Raw genomic sequence first — 24114 nt, forward strand, 5'->3', positions numbered from 1 at the left:
TTGGTTGTAGGTTCTTGCTATTCATCACTTTGAATATTTCTTGCCACTCCCTTCTGGCCTGCATAGTTTCTGTTGAGAAATCAGCTGACAGTCGTATGGGTGCTCCCTTGTAGGTAATTAACTGTTTTTCTCTTGCTGCTTTTAAGATTCTTTGTCTTTTGCTCTTGGCATTTTAATTATGATGTGTCTTGGTGTGGTCCTCTTTGGATTCCTTTGGTTTGGGGTTCTGTGCGCTTCCTGGACTTGTAAGTCTATTTCTTTCACCAGGTGGGGAAAGTTTTCAGTCATTATTTCTTCAAATAAAATTTCAGTATCTTGCTCTCTCTCTTCTTCTGGCACCCCCATAATGCAAATGTTGGTAGACCTGAAGTTATCCCAGAGGCTCCTTACACTACTATCTTCATATATTTGGGTTCTTTTTCTTTTTTGCTCTTCTTATTGGGTGTTTTTTTGCTTCCTCATATTCCATATTGTTGACTTGATTCTCAGAATCTTCTACTCTACTGTTGAATCCCTGTAAATTATTCTTTATTTCAGTTAGTGTAAGCTTAATTTCTGACTGTTCCTTTTTCATGTCTTTGACATTCTCACTAAGATCCTCGAAAATCTCACTAAGTCCCTTGAGTAACTTTATAACCAGGGTTTTGAACTCCTGGTTATAGACATTTCTGTCATTCAGAAATTCTGTATGCAGTAGTTTACTTGCTTCTATTTTCTCATTTGTGACATGTCTCTTGGTCTGCATTTTGGCTGTTTCCCTGTGTTTGTTTCTATGTATTAGATAGAGCTGCTATGTCTCCTGGAGTTGTTAAGAGTGGCCTTGTGTAGTAGGTGTCCTGTAGGGCCCAGTGGCTCAGCCTCCCCAGTCACCTGAGCTGGGCACTCTAGGTGCACCCCTGTGTGGCCTTGTGTGCATAGTTGTGTTATAGTTGAGCCTTGACTACTTTTGGTGTCATCTCCTGGCCAATTGGCTGTGTGGACCAGCTGTGACTATAGTAGGAGAGATGTGCAGGAAACACCCCTATGGAGCAGTACTTGCTTCAGTGGGGCTTTGGTGCTCACTGAGTCTGCTCCTTGATTGTGTCACTTATGGATGTGTAGAGTTGTAATCTGGTATGGTCTGAAGCTGTCCATCAGGTACATTGGGTCTAGGGCTTCCAGGCAGGACCTACAGAGAGATCTGCACATGACTGCTATTTGTATTGGGTTTGGAAGTGCCCAGGTGAGGTCTAGCTGTAAAGCAAAGGAGGCTGGTACTAGTGTCAGGTCTTGGGCCTTTTACTGATAGTTTTGGGGCATGGTGACACCTTGTTTGCAGCTTGTTTGAGATTTTAGGAAAGTCTGAAGCCTGAGCCAGTAGTGCATTCATATAGATAAGCTGCTGCAAACAGCTTGGGTGGGACTGCAAATTGGATGGAGCAGGGTCTCAGGGAATCCCCAGGTCAGAGAAAACTGTGAGCCAGGCTGATGAAGACTCAGATATGGCTCCCTTCAGCCCAGGTCTCTAGCATCCTCTATGTCACTCAACCACAATCCCTGCAGGTTTTTACAGCCAAAAGTTATAGGGACTTCTCTTCCCACCTCTGGAAACCTGGGCTGGGGGTCTAGTGTGGGGCTGGGTACCCTACCTCCTCAGGGGCAGCCTCTGTAGGGGTGGTCTCCCTCCCAATTAAAAAAAACCTGCACATGTGGGTGTCAGACCAGGCCGCCCAGCACTTCTGCCTCTCCTATCAGTCTCAACATGCTTTCATCTCTACTTCTTTAGTTGTAGGACTTCCATCCAGCCAGCTTTCAGGTGGTTTTGAATGATGATTGTTCTGTATATTCATTGTAAATTTGATGTGGTTGTGGGAGGTGGCAAGTAAATGCTTTTACCTCTCCCCCCATCATAGATTTCCTCTCTTTTCTCATTTTTATTGTTTATTTTTTATGAACATCTTACTAAAAGCATGACAAGAAAAACTGAATGTAAAAAATGAATAATCAATTATAAGTTCAAAAAGATTACTGATATGGAAGTCAATCATAGAAAAACCATTAGGAAATATGCAAACATATCTAGTTGGTTACTAAAAGAAAACTTGGTGTATCACATAAATATAAAGAGGATTCCCAGGCCTTAGCTGGTCTGGCTCAGTGGATAGAGCCTCCAAACGTAGACTGAAGAGTACCTGCTTCGATTCCAGTCAAGGGCATGTACCTCGGTTGCAGGCTCTATCCTTGGCCCTGGTCATGGGACGTGTGGGAGGCAACCAATCGATGTGTCTCTCTCACATACATGTTTCTCTTTATCTGTCTCTCACCCTCCCTTCCACTCTCTCTAAAAAAAAAAATCAATGCAAAAATATCCTGGGGTGAGGATTAACAACAACAACAACAAAAAAAAGGATTTCCAGGATCTCAGTAGATTACTAAATTATGCAAATAAATTTAAAACACACACACACACACATATATATACATATATATACATATATATACATAGTTGTATATATATACTAGAGGCCTGGTGCACGAAATTCGTGCACGGAGGGGGGTTGTCCCTCAGCCCAGCCTGTACCCTCTCCAATATGGGACCCATCAAGGGATGTCCGACTGCCCGTTTAGGCCCGATCCCACCGGGCAGTCGGACATCCCTCTCACAATCTAGGACTGCTGGCTCCCAACTGCTTGCCTGCCTGCCTTTCTGATTGCCCCTAACCGCTTTTGCCTGCCAGCCTGATCACCCCCTAACCACTCTGCTGCCAGCCTGTTTGCCCCCAACTTCCCTCCTCTGCCAGCCTGGTTACCCCTAACTGCCCTCTCCCGCAGGGTTGATCACCTCCAACTGCCCTCCCTTGCAGGCCTGGTCCCTCTCAACTGCCCTCCCTTGCAGGCCTGATCCTTCTCAACTGCCCTCCCATGCAGGCCGGGTGCCTCCCAACTGCCCTCTCCTGCTGGCCATCTTGTGGTGGCCATCTTGTGTCCACATGGGGGCAGGATCTTTGACCACATGGGGGCAGCTATATTGTGTGTTGCAGTGATGATCAATCTGTATATTACTCTTTTATTAGATAGGATAGAGGCCTGGTACAGGGGTGGGGGCCAGCTGGTTTGCCCTGAAGGGTGTCCCGGATCAGGTGGGGGTTCCCTTGAGGCGTGGGGCGGCCTGAGCAAGGGACCTGTGATGGTTTGCAGGCCGGCCACGCCCTCTGGCAACCCAAGAGGAGGCCCTGGTATCTGGAATTTATTTTCCTTCTACAATTGAAACTTTGTAGCCTGGAGCGGAGCCAAGCCTGCTGTTCCCTCCAGGGCAGCAGCCATTTCTGTGGCAGTTAATTTACCTTCTACAATTGAAACTTTGTAGCCTTAAGTGGGTGGGCCCGGCCAGGTTGTGCGGAAAGCTTTGCTTCCCCTGTTGCTGGCGGCAACCCTGGCCTGCTCTCTCAAGCTCCAATCTGCCGCCATTTGTTTGAATTTATTTACCTTCTATAATTGAAACTGTGTAGCTTGAGTGGAGGCTTAGGCCTGGCAAGGGCAGGTGGAAAGTTTGGCTTCCTCTGTTACCTAGGAAACCTTGCTCTCTGTGGCTGTAGCCATCTTGGTTTGGGTTAATTTGCACGCTCGCTCTGATTGGCTTGTGGGCGTGGCTTGTGGGTGTGTCGGAGGTATGGCCAATTTGCATATTTGTCTATTATTAGGTAGGATACCCATATACATGAGATAATAAGGACTTATATTAAGTTAAGTAGGATACCAAAGCACAGGTAACAATAAAAAAAAACAACAGATAAATGGGACATTATTAAAATTAAAAACTTTTGTGCAAAAACACTACATCAAGAAAATGAAAATAACCCACAGAATGGGAGATAATCTCTTCATATCATATACTTGATAAGGGTTTAATAATTAGGATAAATTAAAAACATGTACAAATCAACAATAAAAACCCAATTTAAAAATTGGGAAATAACTGGGATAGACAGTTCTCCAAATAAAACATTCACATGGCCAATACATTAGAAGATGCAATTATTAGTCTTATGGAAATACACATCAAAACCAGAAGACATCACCTCACACTTACTAGGATGACTAAAATGAAAAACAACAGCAACCCCAATTTAAAACAGAAAAAAAAAGAGGTAAGTGTTGGAGATGATATGAAATAATTGGAAAACATGTCCATTCCTCATGAAGATGTAAAATGGGGCAACCGTTGTGGAAGACTGGTTGGCAAATCCTTGAAAAGTTAAACATAGAATTAGCACATGATTCAGAAATTCCATTCCTAGGCATAAGCCTAAAATAATTGCTAATATAAACTCAAATAGATCCTTGTAGGCCAATGTTAATAGCAGCATTATTTACAATGGTCAAAAAGTAAAAACAGCCTGTGTCTATCAAAAGATTAATGGATATATAAAATATAGAACTTTACAAAGAATAGAATATCATTCAACCATAAAAGGAATGAAGTTCTGATACATGTTACAGGAATTAACCTTGAAAATATGTTAAGAAAAATAAACCAGACACAAAGTACAAATATGGTATGATTTCACTTTTATTAAATACTGATAATAGGCAAATCATAGAGAAAATGTGAATTAGAGAATTTCGGGGAGGGACATATAGAGAATAACTGCTTAGTGGGTACAGAGTTTTTGTTTGGGGTGTTAAAATTTTTGGAAATAAATAATGGTGGTGATTATATATCATTGTGAATGTAATTAATGCCACTGAATTAATGCCACTTAAAAGTGGTTAAGCATTAGCCAGTTTTGCTCATGGTTAGAGTGTCAGCTGTGGACTGAAGGGTCGTGAATTTAATTCTTGTCAAGGGCACTTACCTCAGTTGCAAGCTGGAACCCTGACCCCAGGTCTGGTGTGTAAGGAAGGCAACCAATCCATGTGTCTCTCTAACATTGATGTTTCTCTCTCTCTCTCTCTCTCTCTCTCTCTCTCTCTCTTTCATCCCTTACGCTCTCTCTAAATTTCAATGGAAAATTACCCTCAGGTGAGGATTAACAAAAAAAAAAATGGTTACAATGGTACTTTTAAAAAATATCAATTTTACCACAATTTTAAAAAATAATCAAATAATATTGAGGGCTGTTTTTCTTTTACTCATGAATTAACTCAATAAGTAATTTATAAATATCTATACTATGTGCTGAACATTGTTCTAGGTGTGGATGACACAATAATGAGCAAAACAGAAGACATCATTGTCAACAGAAAAATAAACTTTGTTATGGTGTAAATGTGTAGCATAATTTAATAAAATATCTATAAAATGACCTTGGAAGACTTAAGATTTTTGTGCTATCCTTAAGTAGTTTTTCCTTTTGGATAGTTTTAAATAAACATTCTATGAAAATGCTCTCAATAAATGTTAAATAAATATGGTGACGAGACTATATAATACTTATTTTCTTTATTGGCTAAATAGAATTGTTTAAAAAGAGAGGATATATTGGATATGATACTTATTCTAAAAGAAATTCCAATGTAATAAGAAAATCATGCCTTTATCACCTATAAGGTTATCCAATTAAAACATGTAAACATGTACAAGTACATATATTTACTATCTAGATATATGTACTTTAAATGCTAGGGGGAATGATGGAGTGAGTAGAACCATCCTATATAATAAAAGCCCAATATGCAAAAGACCAAACGACAAAACAACTGAACAACCAAACAACCAGTCGCTGTGACATGCGCTGACCACTAGGGGGCACACATGGAACATGGCAGGTGTTGGCAGTAGGCAGCAGAGTATGGAACACGGTGGGTGTCTGCCGTGGCGGGATGGTGGAGCAGGTGAGCGGGGGCACCAGACCAAGGCCTCTGGTGGTTACTGAAAATTCTTTGCTCCCATGTGCCGCAGTCCCGCCGCCTGCTTGCACCTGCTGCTGGTGCTAGCCCCGCTCATACCCGCTGCTGGCGCCAGAGCTGCCGCTCACAACCACTGCCGGCACCCGGCACCGGCCCTGATCACTCGGCACTGTCAGTGGGTGTGAGCGGCAGCTGCTGGCCCCAATCGCCCCTGAGGGCTTCTCCACCTCCCCCTGCTCCTGAGGGGTGATCTGGGCAGCAGCCGCCTCTCACACCCACGGATGGCATCAGTCCCACTCACACCCGCTGCTGGCGTGGGCCCTAATCGCTCAGTGTCATCAGCAGGTGTGAGCAGGGCCAGCACTGTCAGCACATGGGAGCAGCGGTGGCAGGAGTGAGGCTGCTGGCAGACAGGGGACCAGGGCCGTGGTGGGAGGGGCCGGGTGGAGGCGCAGAGGATGGCCGAGACCTGCCTCTGTGCCCACTGCAGCCTCGCGGCACAGTTCCTTTCAAGGTGCACAAATTCGTGCACTGGGCCCCTAGTATAATAATAAGCCAGAGAAGCTTCATGAAAAAAAGAGTTTGAAATAACTGGGAAGACATGAAGTAATAGTAATGATCCTGTATTTTGATAGAGGTGGTAATTACATCAATATAATGAAATTGCATTGATCTCTAGATGCTCACACGAATGAATTTCAAAATATTGGAAGCTGAATAATGTCTGCAGTCTAGTTAGCAGTATTTTACCAATATCAATATCGGTTTTGATACTGTATCATATTTATGTAAGATAGCATTATTTGAGGAAGACTATTATTTTTAAAATTTCTTGTGAATCTATAGTCATTTAAACAACAAAACCACAGAAAACATGATCATGAGGAAATTTGCAGTTGAAGAAAAGGAGGAGACCAAAGTTACTCATTATATGATAGCTAGTAAAAATAAAGTATGTTGAAACATACATAGGACAAAGAAAAAAAAACTATCAAAAAAACCAAGAGAATATACGTTCCCTTGTCCTAATAATATATATATATATACTAGAGGCCCAGTGCACGAAATTTGTGCACGGAGGGGGTTGTCCCTCAGCCGAGCCTGTACCCTCTCCAATATGGGACCCCTTGATGGGGATCGGGCCTAAACGGGCAGTCGGACATCCCTCACACAATCCAGGACTGTTGGCTCCCAACTGCTTGCCTGCCTGCCAGCCTGATCACCCCCTAAACCACTCTGCTGCCAGCCTGTTTGCCCCCAACTTCCCTCCCTTGCAGGCTTGGTCCCTCTCAACTGCCCTTCCTTGCAGGCCGGGTGCCTCCCAACTGCCCTCTCCTGCTGGCCATCTTGTGGTGGCCATCTTGTGTCCACATGGGGGCAGGATCTTTGACCACATGGGGGCAGCTATATTGTGTGTTGCAGTGATGATCAATCTGCATAGTACTCTTTTATTAGGTAGGATAGAGGCCTGGTACAGGGGTGGGGGCCAGCTGGTTTGCCCCAAAGGGCGTCCTGGATCAGGTGCGGGTTCCCTTGGGGCGTGGGGCGGCCTGAGTGAGGGGCCTGTGGTGGTTTGCAGGCCGGCCACGTCCCCTCGCAACGCAAGCGGAGGCCCTGGTATCTGGAATTTATTTTCCTTCTACAATTGAAACTTTGTAGCCTGGAGCGGAGCCAAGCCTGGGGCTCCCTCCCAGGCCGGCCGGCAGCCATTTGTGTTGGGGTTATAATTGAAACTTTGTTGCCTTAAGCGGGTCTGCCCGGCCAGGTTGTGCGGAAAGCTTTGCTTCCCCTGTTGCCGGCGGCAACCCTGGCCTGCTCTCTCAAGCTCCATTCTGCCGCCATTTGTTTGAATTTGTTTACCTTCTATAATTGAAACTTTGTAGCTTGAGTGGAGGCTTAGTCCTGGCTAGGGCAGGCGGAAAGCTTGCCTTCCTCTGTTACCTAGGAAACCTTGCTCTCTGTGGCTGTAGCCATCTGGGTTTGGGTTAATTTGCATACTCGCTCTGATTGGATGGTGGGTGTGGCTTGTGGGCGTGGCTTGTAGGTGTGTTGGAGGTATGGTCAATTTGCATATTTGCCTATTATTAGAGAGAATATATATATAAAATAGTTGTAGGACTGTGAAATATACAGGGTGTCCCAAAATATTTATACACACTGTAATAGCTGATACCTCCATTTTGAAAATGAAATGTATTTTACTAAACATTGCCTTTATGCCAGGCTGGAGTGGCTCCATGGTTGAGCATTGACCTATGAACCAGGAGGTCAAGGTTCGATTCCAGGTCAGGGCACATGCCTAGGTTGCAGGCTGGATCCCTAGTGTGGGGCGTGTAGAAGGCAGCCAATCAATGATTCTCTCTCATCATTGATGTTTCTATATCTCTCTCCCTTCCTCTCTGAAATCAAGAAATATATATTTTTGAAAAATAAATAAGCACTGCCTTTAAAATTATTCAAAATGTATGTATACATTTGGGACACCCCATATAAACATTGCTTACACTATTTTTCAAAGTTGTTACGATGTACCCAAAGAATTTATATAATATAAATGTGGAAAAATAAAATTGAGGAGAAACAAACCAAAATAGCTGGGAAGAAGGAAAGGGGAAGATATTGTGGCAAAGTATAGAAAAGGCTTTTAGGTCAGGGAGGTGGTCTGTCAGTGATGCTGGGAAATCTAAACCTTTAGAATATGCTACATTCCTCCTTTACCACAGAAACTATAGCACTCTTTAGGATTAACCTACAAGTGGCCAAGGCTTACTGATTTCTTCTTGTCCCAATTTTAGTAGACTTATGAGAATTCAGACATTAGAATAGGACTGTCATTTCTCATTTTCATATTTAACCCTTGTCACACAGATGAACTCAGAACTACTGTTCATCCATCATTTTCCTTCGTTTATACTTTGGGTTGAATATGAACTAATTAGTATACAAGAATGAAAGTGTAGATCACATACATTATAGGTTGCTTAGAAAAGTATTTTATAACATAAAAGTGACTGACTCAAAATTGATTATACCTCCTAACTTCTCCAGTTGAAGTAAAAGAAATCAACAATAGAAGACCTCATGTAAATGATAAACAGTAATTTGAATTTTATGCTTTTTACATCTTTGATTAAATTTTCATAGAGGGATGCTGTAGCTAATAAATAGCTGAGTCTACCCTCCTATTAGATTTGTTCAGTAGGCATTCTCCCCAAGATATAATAAATAGAATTTTTCTGATTATTTAATCTTATAACCTCTTTTTTCCCTCCAAAATGTCTATATTTTCTTGGATAATCCTATATAATAAAAGCCTAATATGCAAACTGACCAAATGGGGAAATGACTGGTCGCTATGACATGCACTGACCACCAGAGGGCAGACGCTCAATGCAGGATCTGCCCCAGCCTGCATGCCCCAGGCCAGCCAAGGCGCGTGCCAGCAGGGCGCCACCCCCCCCCCCTTCCCCACATCGCCCCACCAGTCACCCAACAGATGGGCCCTGATTGTTGGCCAGGCATAGGAACCCTATCCGTGCATGAATTTCGTGCACCAGGCCTCTAATACCTAATAATTTAAAATCATTATTATGACCCAAGTTGAAAATGATATTTATTCATCACCACATTTTCAATCTTCAGCTTAACTTTTATTTATACTTTGGGATGTTACAAACTTTATGGCAATAGAGATGATACAATCATTGCAACTCCAAAATTTAAATGCCCATTGTGTTCCTTTAACTTTGATATGATATTATACCACAGATGAGAGTTGGGGTCAGGCATCTTCCAGAGAAAAAGGCAGGAACTTGTTAGATATTCAGGAATGAAACTTTATCTTCATTCCTTCTAAAAATAGAGGCATGACTATGAAGGCAAAACCCACAAAACACTCATTACTATTCACAAGTTAGAAATTTCTTATCAACTTCAATTCTGTCCTACTAATACACTACAATATTTTATACTAAAAACTAGAGGCCTGGTGCTCAAAATTCGTGCACAGGATGGGGGTGGGGTCCCTCAGCCCGGCCTGCACCCTCTCCAATCCAGGATGCTTAAACCAGCAGTCTGACATCCCTCCTGCAATCCAGGACTGCTGGCTCCTAACTGCTCACCTGCCTGCCTGCCTGATTGCCCTTAATTGCCTCTGCCTGCCTGCCTGATCACCCCTAACCATCTTTGCCTGCCTGCCTGATGCCCCTAACCGCCTCTTCCTGTGGGCCTGATCGCCCCTAACCACTCTCCCCTGCCAGCCTGATCGCCCCTAACAGCTCTCCCCTGCAAGCCTGATTGCCCCTAACAGCTCTCCCCTGCCAGCCTGACTGCCCCTAACTACCTCTGCCTCGGCCCCCGCCATCATGGCTTTGTCCAGAAGGACATCGGGAGACGTCCGGTCTATACGGTCTAATTAGCATATATTACTCTATTATTAGTATAGATAACCTCAAGGAAAGTATTGTTTCATGCATACCCTGGAATTGGGTAATTCCCCACATAACCAAACAAGCCCAAATAAATATAATCTGGTTACTTAATTTCTGATGTGCCTCCAATGATTCTGGTCACTGGTCTGAGCACATACAGGTTCACTTGTCTCCAGACCTTTGTTCAGACTGTTTCCTAAGACTGAACCTCCTTCCCTACTAATGTTGATAGAATGCCTATTAGCTTTAAGGGGTCTCTCTTTAGACTATCTCAGTAAAACCTTCCACAAAATCTTATTCTTGGTTTACAGCATCACTGTTTGAAACCATACATATATAGAATTTAATTATATTCAATTTAATATACCATGCCACAGTTTTTTTCTTTATTGATTTCAAATTGAGCTACATAATGGGCAACTTTGTAGATGAACACTAGACTCATTAAGAAATAGAAGAATATATTAATAAATCTTTAGTAACCATCATAATGCTATAAAAAGTCACAAAATAATTACATAATTAAACGTGATATAACTTCTTCATGAAATATAGGATTTACTTCCAAAGATGCTTTAAAAAATAATCTAGTCCATCCCTAATTTTCTTACACTCATAATCTTATTATACACCCCCAAAATCTTTTCAATACTGTTACTCATGAGTGAATAGTCCTTAGTAGACCATCATATTCATCTTATCTGTGTCTTTGTACTTCAATGTTAGATTTATTATAATTAGATGAAAAGTATGACTTTCTGCTTCATACCATCTGACTAAACTGTATCATATTGAAGAAAAATGAAAAATTTAAATGTTCAAAGGCCAAATCATTTGAAAAAGGAAGAGTGCACTTCAGTTGTGGTTCGTTTTTAAGTGCTGGGTTATGGCCTTCATCACATCAGTGAAGTCACTAAAATCCTTTTTTAAGTATATAAAGTATTTAGAAAAGAAGAAAGGCAAACAAAACCACAAAATAATTCATGTTAATAACTTCATACACAGATCCTAGCAAGGCTGACTTCTGCTTTATGTCACTTATCCATGTTTGGGTTTTTAATGAGACTAAAAATAATTTATTAAGCTTACATTTGCTTAATCAGTGCTTCAAGTCAGCAAGTACTTAAATACTGAGAGACATTATTTTTTACATAAAAGTTTCTCAACTTATAAAACATTTTCTATTGACAGATAAGGCACAGAAAAATGCTAATGACATCTGCTAAGCTTTACTTATGAAAACTTAAAGAAATCCTATGGGATAACATCACTCCATTTTTCTTGGAGTACCACTGATGGAGACTTCCTAAAAAAGTCTGGAAATAATTAGAAACTATTACAGTACCTACAAAAGTTTACTTGAAAACTAAATCTGCTATTCATCAAAGAACACAATACAATCAGAACACAATATAAAATAAGGTACACATATAGGATAATCCTGATTTTAAAAACTTAAAACAAGTTTAGAGAAGACAGCATTAGACCAGTGATATACTGAAGAACTCTGTAGAAAACATCATATTTAAATTATTAAACAATGATTTTTTTCAAGATAACATCTATTTTAATTTTTTTACTTGTTTATTTTACAAATGACAGAAAATCATTTTTCAAAAGATGCTAAGTGCAATTTTAATATAAATTAAAAGAGAATAAGAATAGTCAATTATTAATATTATCCAAAACACAGTAAAAAATGTTTTGGGTATTCCTGGAAAAATAAATGCAATATAATGCTAATGCTAATAGCTTCTTAAAATATAAAGTATGTTTTCTACAGAGACCAAAAATTCCACCGGTGGCGGGGGGTAAACGGGATGGCATGTTCTTTGGAGCTGAGAAGGCTATCCACATGAACTGAATTATTCTTGGCAAGTACCTTCAGACACTTGTAATGTGATCTCATGTAAATTCAGACCATATTTTGCATGGAAACCACTGGTAATAGTAAGTTTAATCAGGAGTTCAGATAAGAAGGAAAGAAAACTAATATCCTTAACAATCATAGTTAACATAAAATTTCCCAAATGAAAAGCACAAAAAATAAAAGCATTTAATGTGTTGTAGCAAATAAAAGACAAATAAGGGCTGCAAGAAATGTTACATTTTCCTTTCCTTTTTCAACCCTTAGCTACCCATTCTCAACAAAATTTTATTCTTCAGTGGTTTATAAATTTGGAAAAAAGTAAAGCACATTTTAAGCAAATAAGTATACTGGAATATTCCATTAGCATTAAAAGCTTATTTTAACCAAGAATTAAATCACAATGTGGGTAACATCTTAGCTATAATTCCCACTATATATATAGTATTCATTCATATTTTTAATTATTTTATTAGTAGTAATAACTGCTCATCATAATAACATGGAAATATCAATACTTAAAACAGGCGATTGTAAAATAAAATGTAAGTACAACTCAGAACTCTGCAGCTTAAAGATTTCTTAGGATTGCCTTCTGCCTTGCCACAAACACAGCCTACAGAACTGTGCTAATTCTACAGGGATCAGCTCCATTGTCCAAGAGATGCATTAGGCCTGCAGAAGAGAACCCAGCTTTGGAGAGTGCTATGCCAAGCAATCTCCCTCAGTAGCATTAACTATATTTATTTCTCTTCATCAGAAGTCTGCTACTGCTATGGGATGCCCTGCTAATGGGTGAAACTAGAATATAAATCATGGTGAATTTGACTAGTAAAGAACAATGATAGATTATTTTTAGAAACTTTTAAGATATCCATTTTCTTGTGTCCTTAAAACCAAGGTTTTATATACATCCATGAAACAATTAATGACCTACAACGATGGTTGATGGTTTTATAAGATAATTTCAAAGCAGAATAGTAACTCCTCCCACCTGAATTGTAAAAAGAGAAATTACTCATCTGCTTCTTTAAAAATATTTTGTGAAAAGCAATCTTTCAGCTTAAGAGAAAATAATACAGTTGGAGCTTTTTAAAAAAACAACAAACATACATTTCTAAGTCACTTCCATGAGGTATATCTAATCAATTAACCACTTGAAATATTTAAATGCACTTTGAATTATTTTTAAAATCAACTTAGAAATCAAACTGAGAGACATGCTTATAATTGCTTTGCTGAAACACTGAAAGGAAGTGCACAGCATAGAGAGCTTGAATTTCTCACTCTTCCTTTCAATCAATATCTGAGGCAAAGTTTCATCTCTAGGGCCTTTAATGGCAGGAATTCCTGGAGCCAGCAAATGAGTAATGTTAAACCTATGATTAGATGATGAGGCCATCAAAGACACTAGACCCTAATGCTACACTCCTCTTTATTTCTCTGAACTGCAGTGAAAACCAGAGCTAAGGAAAAAGGAATTTAAAGCTATTTTTTTCATAAAAGCATTTTTTTTAATGTGCATCATTAAGATCCTAAAAGGTCCAGATAGATCTCCCAGAATGTCTCTCGAACTCAGGACTTGGGTATTAGGTAACAATTTTCAAACGCCTTGAAGATGAACTCCTGCTGGGAATGCTGTTTTCTTTAATGTCTTATTAAAATTCTTGCTGGCTGAAAAGGGGAAAATGGACCTAATGATTTCCCTATGAACATATTCTTGAAGAAAGTAAACCTGAAGACTGGAAATCAATCGGTAAGTTTTTGGTTTATTTTTGCTGATGTTTTACAGGATCTACTGAAGCCATATTGTTTTTTTATTTGCGAGTTAGCTTTTAGGCAAACCTCAGGTCAGTAACTACAAACTGTTTAAATGTATTTTTCTTTCTGTTGAGGAAACTAGGAATAAATGTAATAATACTTATTACAAAACATAAGTAACCTCTTTTTTCATTCTCATATTACAAAATATTTATACTTAAATAAAAATCAGCATCACAAACATACTTGAAAGAGCCGGTAGAAGAAAGACCATTAGGTACCCAATTTAGTTATCAGAAAAATGTAAGATATATATACCTAATTTTATTATAATTGCTAGGAAGAAACAATATCCAACCATTACTATTCTATTTTTAATTCTGATTACTAAAGAAAAGGATAAGTAGATTTGTAGAATTTACACTGAAGTATACAAATTCCACTTAAAAAAAGAAAACAGAAAGGTATCATATCAAAGACAACCACCCACTGATGAGCTGTATTTACACTTTGGCTATTGCATTAAAAAAACAACTTAATTCTCATTATCTCTAATCTAACAGAAGAAATCGTGTAATTAACAATAAAAATTAAAATGATAAATTCTATTGTATCATCTTTAAAAGATGGGGTGTAAAAAGATAAATAACAAATTTTGTATATATTTACAGAGATAAAAAGATAGGGAACAATAGCAGGATAGGAAGGGTGGGAACGAATAAGAAAGCTACAGAGAGTAGAAGAAGGGGGAGGGAGACTAAATCAATATTTATGTGGTAAGATCATCCACATATAAGTATATCTCAATATAAATTACTTTATTTATCTATGGAATGATAGATGAAAATTTAAAATATATAAACATATACATATATATGCATAATCATTCTACTGTTAGAGACATACAAAAAAATCAAGTGAATGAGATTTCGTACCTGAGAACAAAGCAGCATAACAAGCTCAACCACAGAAGTACTGGACTTCATACAAACAAGGCCTATAATAAAGAAGGGTTAAAACAAAATGAAATTACAATCGTAGACATATTATCATTCCAAGTTAATTCATGATATAGTTTTAACTTTAGAACTCCTAAAATAACATAAATGGACACATTCACTAATATACACTTTATTGAATTTATTAGGGTGACATTGGTTAATAAAATTACTTAGGTTTCAGGTATACAATTCTACAACACATCATTTGTATACTGTATTGTGTGTTTACCACCCAAATTCAAGTCTCCTTCCTTCACCATTCATCTCGCCTTTACCATTGACATGTTTTATAGCATTAATTTTTAAATATTCAGGTATTCACGATGTGAAAAATACTAAAAATTGACTTCATGTTTGGGTTACTTATTTGGTCAAGGCATTTCTTATACTTAAATAAGGTGGGAATAGTTATCAAAATTGATGAGGTAGTTAGACCTACTTTCATTACAATGACAGTTATGTGATTCTTTCCTGAAGCACAGAACAATAATCACTGAAGATCTACCTAAATTTTCTTCCAAAAGGAAAAATTAAAATATTTTGCAAAAAAAATAGGTAATTTTGCATTGGTTGTCAGTTGTTAAATGATTTTAAATATATTGAAAATAGAATTTCACACAATTAGCATATTACACAACACTTATAACATCTTTCAGTGTTCTGCTTCCAAAGTCTCTGAACAGATATCAGGGGGAAAAAGAATTAAATATTTACGAAATAATGGCTACTATTCATTGATCACTTACTATGTGCTGGGCACTATGTGTTAAGTGCCTTAGGTGCATAGTCTCATTTAATTTTCATTTAAACTCTGTTATATACTATTTTTATTCTCATTCTATAGGCAAGAAAATATTATTCCTATAAACATTAAGTAATCATCCATACTTTTTCCAATAATAATTATAACTGCTACTAGAGGCCCAGTGCATGATTGAATCATGCACATGTAGGGTCCCCTACACGCTTTTGCTTTCGATCATGGCGGAGGCTTCTGAAAGGCCTGGTGCCTGAGCGGACAGGCACCCAGCTCCCACGCTTTTGCTTTTGATCACAGGGGAGCTGGGTATCTGTCTGCTGGTGCATCAGGCCTTTCAGAAGCCTCTGGTGCGGCAGAGGCTTCTGAAAGGCCTGTTGCCTGAGCGGACAGGCACCCAGCTCCCACGCTTTTTCTTTTGATCACTGGTGCCTGAGCGGACAGGCACCCAGCTCCCCGACTTTTGATGGTCTGCGGTGGGACGTGAGCTCGCTGCCCCAGAGGCCCCTTCTGTGCCGCAGCACAGCCATGGCGCAGACGCTGAGCTCGAGCCGCCGCTGGCAATGAGAGCTCAGCATCTCGCCGGCCCAATCGACCACCCAGGCCACCCCAAGTCCCGCCCCCCCCGCGCCTCCTGGCCAATTGCGAGCATAGTGAAGGTGCGGTCAATTTGCATATTTGTCTATTATTAGGTAGGATAACATGTAACAAAGCAGATCATGATTGGTACTTTTTAGAAGTGTCAACATAGAGGAAGATTAACCAAGAAGTAATAAACTCTGGATGAGAGCATACTAATAATGATGTTTGCTAACTCACAGTATACTTTTAAAAGTTTGTTACTGTTTTTTTAAATTAACTTGTTATATTTTTTTTCTTTTTATATGAGGACCAATGTAATCATTAAAAGCTCTTTACAGTAAGAAATGCCATCGTCTTACATTAGTGGTCGCTAAATGGAGACTTGAAGCAAAACCAGTAATTTTTGTCTTCTTAAGGTGATTTCAATAAACAGTTTCAACTGCTTTCTAGACACTAGCATGTATATTTGTTGTAGGGCATGATAAGTACCCTTTTGTGCCCACTCTGCTAATGACCCTACCCTTATTGTACAGATAGAACAAGCTGTAAAAAGGCACTGGTATTCCATCTTATCAGATCTTTGGACAGACAGTTAACTAATGAAATAAGAAGCAGATGTGAGAAGCTCATTTAAGAGACAATTGGTATAACTGATCAGCAATTCTCATGCTCGGGAGCTAGAGAGGCAGAAAGAAGCTAAATGGAACATTTATTATCTGTTGGCTCCTTAACTATTTGAAATTCTGACACAGAAAAACTAAGTAAAAGGCCAAAGGACTATGCATACCAAGATGATCATAATTAAGGTATGTACTCCATATGAATTTAGATTTAAACTGTAAGGCTATATAAAGGATGATAAGACTACAAGGCTATTTGAGGTGGCTATATAAAGAATCATTCACCACATATTATGTGCATTAAGAGTTTTTAAATACATAACAACTTGAAGTAAAAATTAGGAAAAACATGCAGTTACATTCATTTCTCACAGATTAATGTTTTAAATGAACAGTCAAAATAAAACCTCTATGTAACAAAAAAAGTCATAATTTTTACAAGTACTATCATAAGAAAAATATAAAGAAATGCTCAATCAATACTTTGTTCCAAGAAAATGACAACAAATGGATGGAAAAATTGCAGATTATAAATAGTACTCTCAGTATTTGGAAAAAGACCACTGTGATTCCAACTCCACAGACACACCTTTACTAAACTAATACATTGTCTAATTAGTTTTAAACAATATGAATTAATGGATTCTCTTCAAAAGAAAAACAAAACACTAACCTTGACAACGAGAACACAGTAGAAGCAATTTTGGAAGACTTACCAACCTTCAAAAATTATATAATCACTTTGGTTGCAACTATTTCTAAGTGTTAACGAAAGTATTATTAAAACAAACAGGTAAACTGCAATTTTTTTTAGTGATATTGATAATAAAGCTGTCTGATAACACTCCGTCCTTGTATAGTTAAATAAAAAACACACCCATATTTAAAAATTTAAGATGTAATTATAAAAATGTTTTTGTATAACTTTAGTCATAAGCTCAAATAGCCTAATTTCCTAAAGATGCTATAAATAACTCCTGCCATAAATGGATAAAGCATATATCTTATAAGTGTGTGTCTTAAACAGGTTGAGTTTTTCCTTTTTTGGTTCTGGCAGGATTTCATAATCAAATTCACTTCTTTGATATTTCCTCATCTGTGCAAAGTATAGTGTTTGCACTCAGGAATTGACAGTAATGAACAAGACATCATCTACACCTTCCATGTGTTCCATACATTAATCCAATCTCTAGATTACCCAACATTTACATTGAGCCTTATTATTTACAATCACTTCTATGTACACCATCTCATTCAATTCTCTTAACGACTCTGAATTTAATTATTGTTATCTCATGTGATACATAAAAAATGAAAAGACTCAGTTACCAGCCCACGGCTTCTCACTCAGTGAGTGGTGGAGCTGGAACTTGAATTCACCTAACTTGGGAGTTCATGTCATGTTCGCTGTAGTTACATAAATTAGCTGACGTCAATAGGATGGAAATGTGTGACTCAGAAAGGTCATAATGCTTCATTTCAACTTGGATGATTTTGACAGTTTTCTTGGAAAAAATAGCATATATTGGTCAGACATGCGGACAACAAGCACTACCATAAGCAAGAAGTACAGAAGGAGCAGGGAGCAAAAAAAAAAATTTTTTTTGAAAGGGTTTATTCCTTGGGAGGTGGATGACTTAGAGTTTAGGGGATATTTGAAAGTGGGACTGGAGGGCTAGTGTACAATCCAAAGATAGATCAAGATTGAAATAAATAAAATTATAAATGTTTGTGAAAGTTAAGAGGAAGACTTGAGAGCACGTTACAAAATGGGGAAATGGTCTCATGGTTCAGTTATGGCATTACTATTCCATGATGACTTTTGCTGCCTTCAATTAAAAAATGTCCCCAAAGGAGTTGTACATATGTGCTTATACAGCAAAATCTAGAAATATTGGCCAATGAATAGAACATTTTCATCAGCAAATATACATTCACCAGCACAAATATTCTGATTAGAACTACTAATTCAATACTGTATACTGTACCAAGTTACCAGTGTAAAGTGAGTACCTGGAGTGTAGACAATAAACATGTAAGAGAAGAAGGCCTATATATATTGGGGATATTTCATATATATAGTGAGACAAACTGGGTAGTATGAGCTTTTGAGTATATTATGAACTACTTTGTTGAAGGACAAGGTTGGCTGAGTGGCTAACATACATGTACTTGAGATGATTAGTTAGGTAGATAAATCTGAGGTGGTGCAGATCCAAGCAACAAACAAAAAATGGGCAGAGCTGAATAAATGGTTATCCAAAACACTGGCAATTCTTTTGGGCTCACCTTTACTAGGGTTAAGAAGTCACTTTAATTTTCAGAACTACACTCTCTCACCATTAAAACAAACAAAAAACCAAACACTTAAGTTGTAAAATGAGTGTAAAGTTAAACTTTGACCTTGGAAGCTATCTTTCTTTGATACAAAGAACATTGAAAGGTACAGTGACCATCGTTTAATAAAAAGTGGTCAGACCCTTTTTAGTCAATCTGTAGGTTGACTTTATGTACCTGTAGAAGTAGAGGATCAATAAAAGAGCTTTAAAATGGTGTAGAGAAAGTCCATCTCTAGCAGGATGTTTCTCAAGGTGGGAGGTGAAAGGCTTTAAGCATTACAGCAACAGCAAGGAATCATATTCGTAAGTGGAATTCATCTCTTAAGTAGCACAGTTATCTTTAGCCAAGGCCCTCTTCCAAGAGAGGAGATTAGTAGACATCCATGACTAGGGTGGTGCTCTGAGTGCATTCTCAATAAGAACCAATTAAGTGAATAAATCTAGAAACCATCATTCAAAGAGCAACACTGTAGTTGATAGATTAAAAATATAAGATTTTTGAGGAAAAATAAGTTTTTTTTTTTTTAAGAAGAGCCCAAGTGATTAAGAAATCATTTATTGAACATGTCTATTGGGATAGAAACCATGCCAAGTACTAAATATAAAAAGAAGTGAGGAAAGTGGGCAGATTATATGAACAAAATCTTTATATACAATCCTAGGAGGTACAGAGAGAGTATAAAGTGTTAGAAGAACAGGAAGAGCCAAGAGCAACTCTGGGGAATTTATAAGGAATGTGACATTTGAATTGGATGATGCTGAGCTTTTCTGAATAAAAGAAGGAAAAAAAGGAAAGGCAACTGAAGTGAAAGAAAAATGTTAGAGGTATAAAGAAACATGAAATAGCTAGTAAAATCAAGTTGGAATGTTATGTTGGGGAGTGCAGATGTGAAAGAGAGTGAGCTTAAATGAAGGCAGAGAGCTAGACAGAAGCAGAGCCATAATTGGCATATTTTTTCCTATTGGCAACAGAAAACCAGTGAAGATTTCAAGCAGGGGGTAGATAGAATCTAGTCCATTTTGGAAATATCTCTTTCTCTCAGTGATATAGGAAGAAACCTGAACTGCAAAGTCAAGTTAAGATAATGAAGGCCTGAGCTGAAGGTAGTGGCAATCCAGATTTGAAACACATTTTACCTTGAGACAATAAAATATTTTTGACAGAATATGAGGTTAAAGGGTAGTAGAGTAAAGGAGCAATCGAAGTGTGAGTGATGATACCTTCAACTGAGATAAGGAAACAAATGGAGGAGCAGTTTGGCAGAGAGAAAGTGCTGAGTTTAAATATGATCAAAATCAGAAATATAGATAGGCAAAAACTTAATTTTGAGATTACAATTTATTCTTTTTTAAAATTCTTTATTGTTTAAAGTATTACATATGTCTCCTTTTTCCCGCATTGTGACATCTCTCTGGCCACCCCAGCTCCCAGCACATGCCCTCACCTCTCTACTGACTGTGTCCATTGGTTATGCTTACATGCATGTATACAAGTCCTTTGGCTAATCTCTTACCCTCCTCCTCTGCCTTCCTCTGAAGTTTAATTGTCTATTCAATGCTTCTCTGTCTCTGAATCTATTTTTGTTCATCAGTTTATGTTGTTCATTATATTTCACATGAGTGAGATTATGTGATATTTATCTTTTTCTAACTGGCTTTTATTTCACTTAGCATAATGCTCTCCATGTCCATCCATGCTGTTGTAAATGGTAAGAGTTCCTTCTTTTTTTTACAGCAGCATAGTATTCCATTGTGTAGATGTAACTTGGTTTTTGAATCTATTCAAGATGGTGCGGTTTCGATGGCAGCGCAGGCCGCCCCACAAGTGCTTGCAGTGGTAGCAGGGGCTCTCTTTCTAAGACAGCCCGGTCTACCAGCCCCTGAAAGTTCTGCAAGATCTAACTGCCACACACACACACACACACACACATCTACACACTCCCCTCTCGCTCCCACTCACTCACACTCTCTTCCTCACTGTTGTCCTCCAGTCCGCCTTCTTACATATGATGATTTATTCTTTTGTTATCTCTGACAAACCAGATATAAATAAGTCACAGAGATAACACCGTATTGAAAAAATATAATTGTAACATTTTTTAAGAGTCCCACTAGTATATTAAAAATACTTATTGTACCAGTAAAGTTTTAAGATCTAGTTTTTCTATTTCTCTTCATAGTAAAATACATTGCTTTATTTTCCATCAAACAGACATGACAAGTCTGATCATTTGAATTTTAAAAATCAAGTCTTTCCTGGACTATTAAGTTTTTAAATAAATTCCTAATGATTTAATTTTTTAAATCTCCAAATTAGCAGAGACTAATGGCACTGAAATAGTTTCATTTTAGTAATAAATAATGAAAAGAACCATAGACATTGAAAGGAATTTTGCGTGCTCACTATGCTTCATTTGCTTTAGTCTCAGTGAAGTGTAGCTGATAATTGGTTTGAAATTCTCTGTTCTATGTATTATTTACATTGTGTTATGAAGCATTCTAAGATATAATGCAAAACTATAAAGTGTATATCTTTTAAGACTTCTGCAATATTTACACATCTCTATAAGCATACTAGCAATTTCTTGTTTTTTAATATTCTTTTACTTTTCAAATTTGGAACATGCAATTTATTTTCCTATTTCATCATTGTGATATGCTCCTGTCTATAAAAACTTAGTTTCAGTATTATTTTTTAGGACATCTGAACTTAAAACTTAAAATTAGCAAACCAAGTAATTAATTTGGCTTTCTAATTTAAAACCAAAACACCAGTCCTCCCCCCAAAAAAAACCCCACAATATTAAACATCATTTAAAATAACAATGGCTACAATTTTTATTATTGCTAAAATTTAAGATATGTAGTGTAATTAACTATTCTTTCGACTCAACGTTTTAAGATTGGCCTTATGTTCTTTTAGAGATTTTACTTTAATTTAAAACTGCATTACAAATGCAAACAGTAGCAATCTTACCTTAAAGAAACTAAAATATCTAAAATAACATTATGTTCAGTTACTAAGAAAAGCCTTTTTAAGCATAATTAACCATTATAGTTTATTTTTATATTTAGATTCTAAATTAAACTGAAAAAATACACTCAAAATCCCATAAAGACAGTAAATTCATTCATTCATTGATTTACTTTATTTCACTAAAAACTAAGTTATGGCAATTTTATGGAAATTTTACTGTTTTTAGAATAGGCACAAAACTGAAGTCTCTGGATATATCATATATATCGAGTCAGCAAACACTTTCTGTAAAGTCACAGACCGATAAAATACTTTAGCTTTGGGAGGCCGTAGTCTCTGTCATAAGCTATTCAACCTGCTGTTGTAGGGCCAAAGCAATCACAGACAACGCATAATCATATGAGCTCCGCTTGTTTGTTATTGCAAACCCAATTATCAGCAAAATTTCACCTAATGTGATGCTGTTAAAACCTTTATTCCACTGAGTGTGAATATCTCTATGTATAACTGGAAACAGATCACTGTGTTTGATTAACGAGCTATCCCAGACCCCCTGAAGATGTTATGAAATATACATATAGATACTCATTACCTGTCTTAAATCCCCAAATATCTGAATTACAGGTACAACTGGCCCTAAGGTTTTGAAGAAGGCATTTCAGGCATTTATTAAAATAAATGTGTCTCAGATTTTTAAAAGTCAGAAATTAGTAATACTCCCTTGTCTGAAATATTTTTAAAGATTAATAAAGAAATTAATATCACTAATATTCATTACAATTTCAAAGTAATTTGATATTGTAATTTTCCTGATGGAAATTCCATATATTTTAAAAGAAATAAAAATCTATTTCTGTATGTAAATGTTTGGCTAAGTGCTTTTAAAGTGTAAACTTAGGACATTTAAATAAGCTCAGAAATACAATTAACTGAAACTGCAGTTATGCAATACCCCAATAATCATTTGACCAATTTACTGAAATTGTTTCTCTAAATTGTTTCTTTTTTCAATCATTGTGTTGATACAGCCTAGGAATCTTATTGACTTGGATATTTTTTTCTTTTTTATAGTTTTGCTTCTGCTAACATTTTTTTGTGTTGTGGTAGAGCTGAAATTCCTCAGCTGAAATTTTCACAGAATGACAGATTACAAAAAAAAAAAATTAAAAAAAAAATTGAGGCTATAGTGATAGTTCCTACACAGATATTTACTGGTGATATGACTTAATATGAGATGGACTGAAGAGATAGTCTCACGGCATTGATACCTATCACGTGTGAAACACTGCTGCTCCTTTGTTACATGCTTTAGAAACCAAGTTTGTGCACGTCCATCAAAAACATCATGTCAAGGGAAATATTCAGGCAAATTCTTGAGTCCAAGGTCACTTTTTTCATGTCACCCTGTGACTTTAACTTCTGTTTGCACATTCCACTGAAATACCATTTTTCATTTACACATACTAAAAAATAGATTACAATTTCCAAATCACTTAGGATTATTGAAGTTTTGAGTTGGCTGACTCTTGAGACATGTTCATTTAAATAGCTAATGTAAGGAACTATAAGTAAGCCTGAGAGATGACAGTATTTGATTTCAAGTAGCTAACAGTCTAGTTACAAAGATAATATATTAATGAAAAAGTTAGTGGTATTACACTGAAAAAAAATTACAATAAAACTCTATGCCTCAAAATAAAACAATCATTTCTGAGGTTTTTATTAAATACTCTTGTTCATAGTATTAGTCTCAAGTTTCCACTACAGAAATGAGTATCTTGCCCTTTTCTTTGCTTCTGATTTAATCACAACAAAAATGAATAAGGGTGAAATCAGGTAAATAAGAGACATTTTCACTATCATAAATCATATGGATCCCTCAACTGTCCTTGGGTTAAATTTTATTTTTGAACCAACTCCTATATCACTCCTCTGCACTAACTTTCTTCTG

General features: G+C 37.4%; 1 protein-coding gene across 2 annotated transcripts in view; it reads right to left on the reverse strand.

Annotated features, from left to right (window-relative positions):
• The window catches only part of NBEA (neurobeachin), an 896160-nt gene that overhangs the window by 436226 nt on the left and 435820 nt on the right, over positions 1 to 24114 (reverse strand). For both annotated transcript variants that reach the window (XM_028135810.2, XM_008158996.3), the window contains exon 35: positions 14823 to 14884. In XM_028135810.2, coding sequence (XP_027991611.2) covers positions 14823 to 14884 — 62 coding nt within the window. The remainder of the gene's footprint in view (positions 1 to 14822; positions 14885 to 24114) is intronic.

The sequence above is a fragment of the Eptesicus fuscus genome, chromosome 8, assembly GCF_027574615.1.
Source record: "Eptesicus fuscus isolate TK198812 chromosome 8, DD_ASM_mEF_20220401, whole genome shotgun sequence".
Classification (NCBI taxonomy): Eukaryota; Metazoa; Chordata; class Mammalia; order Chiroptera; family Vespertilionidae; genus Eptesicus; species Eptesicus fuscus.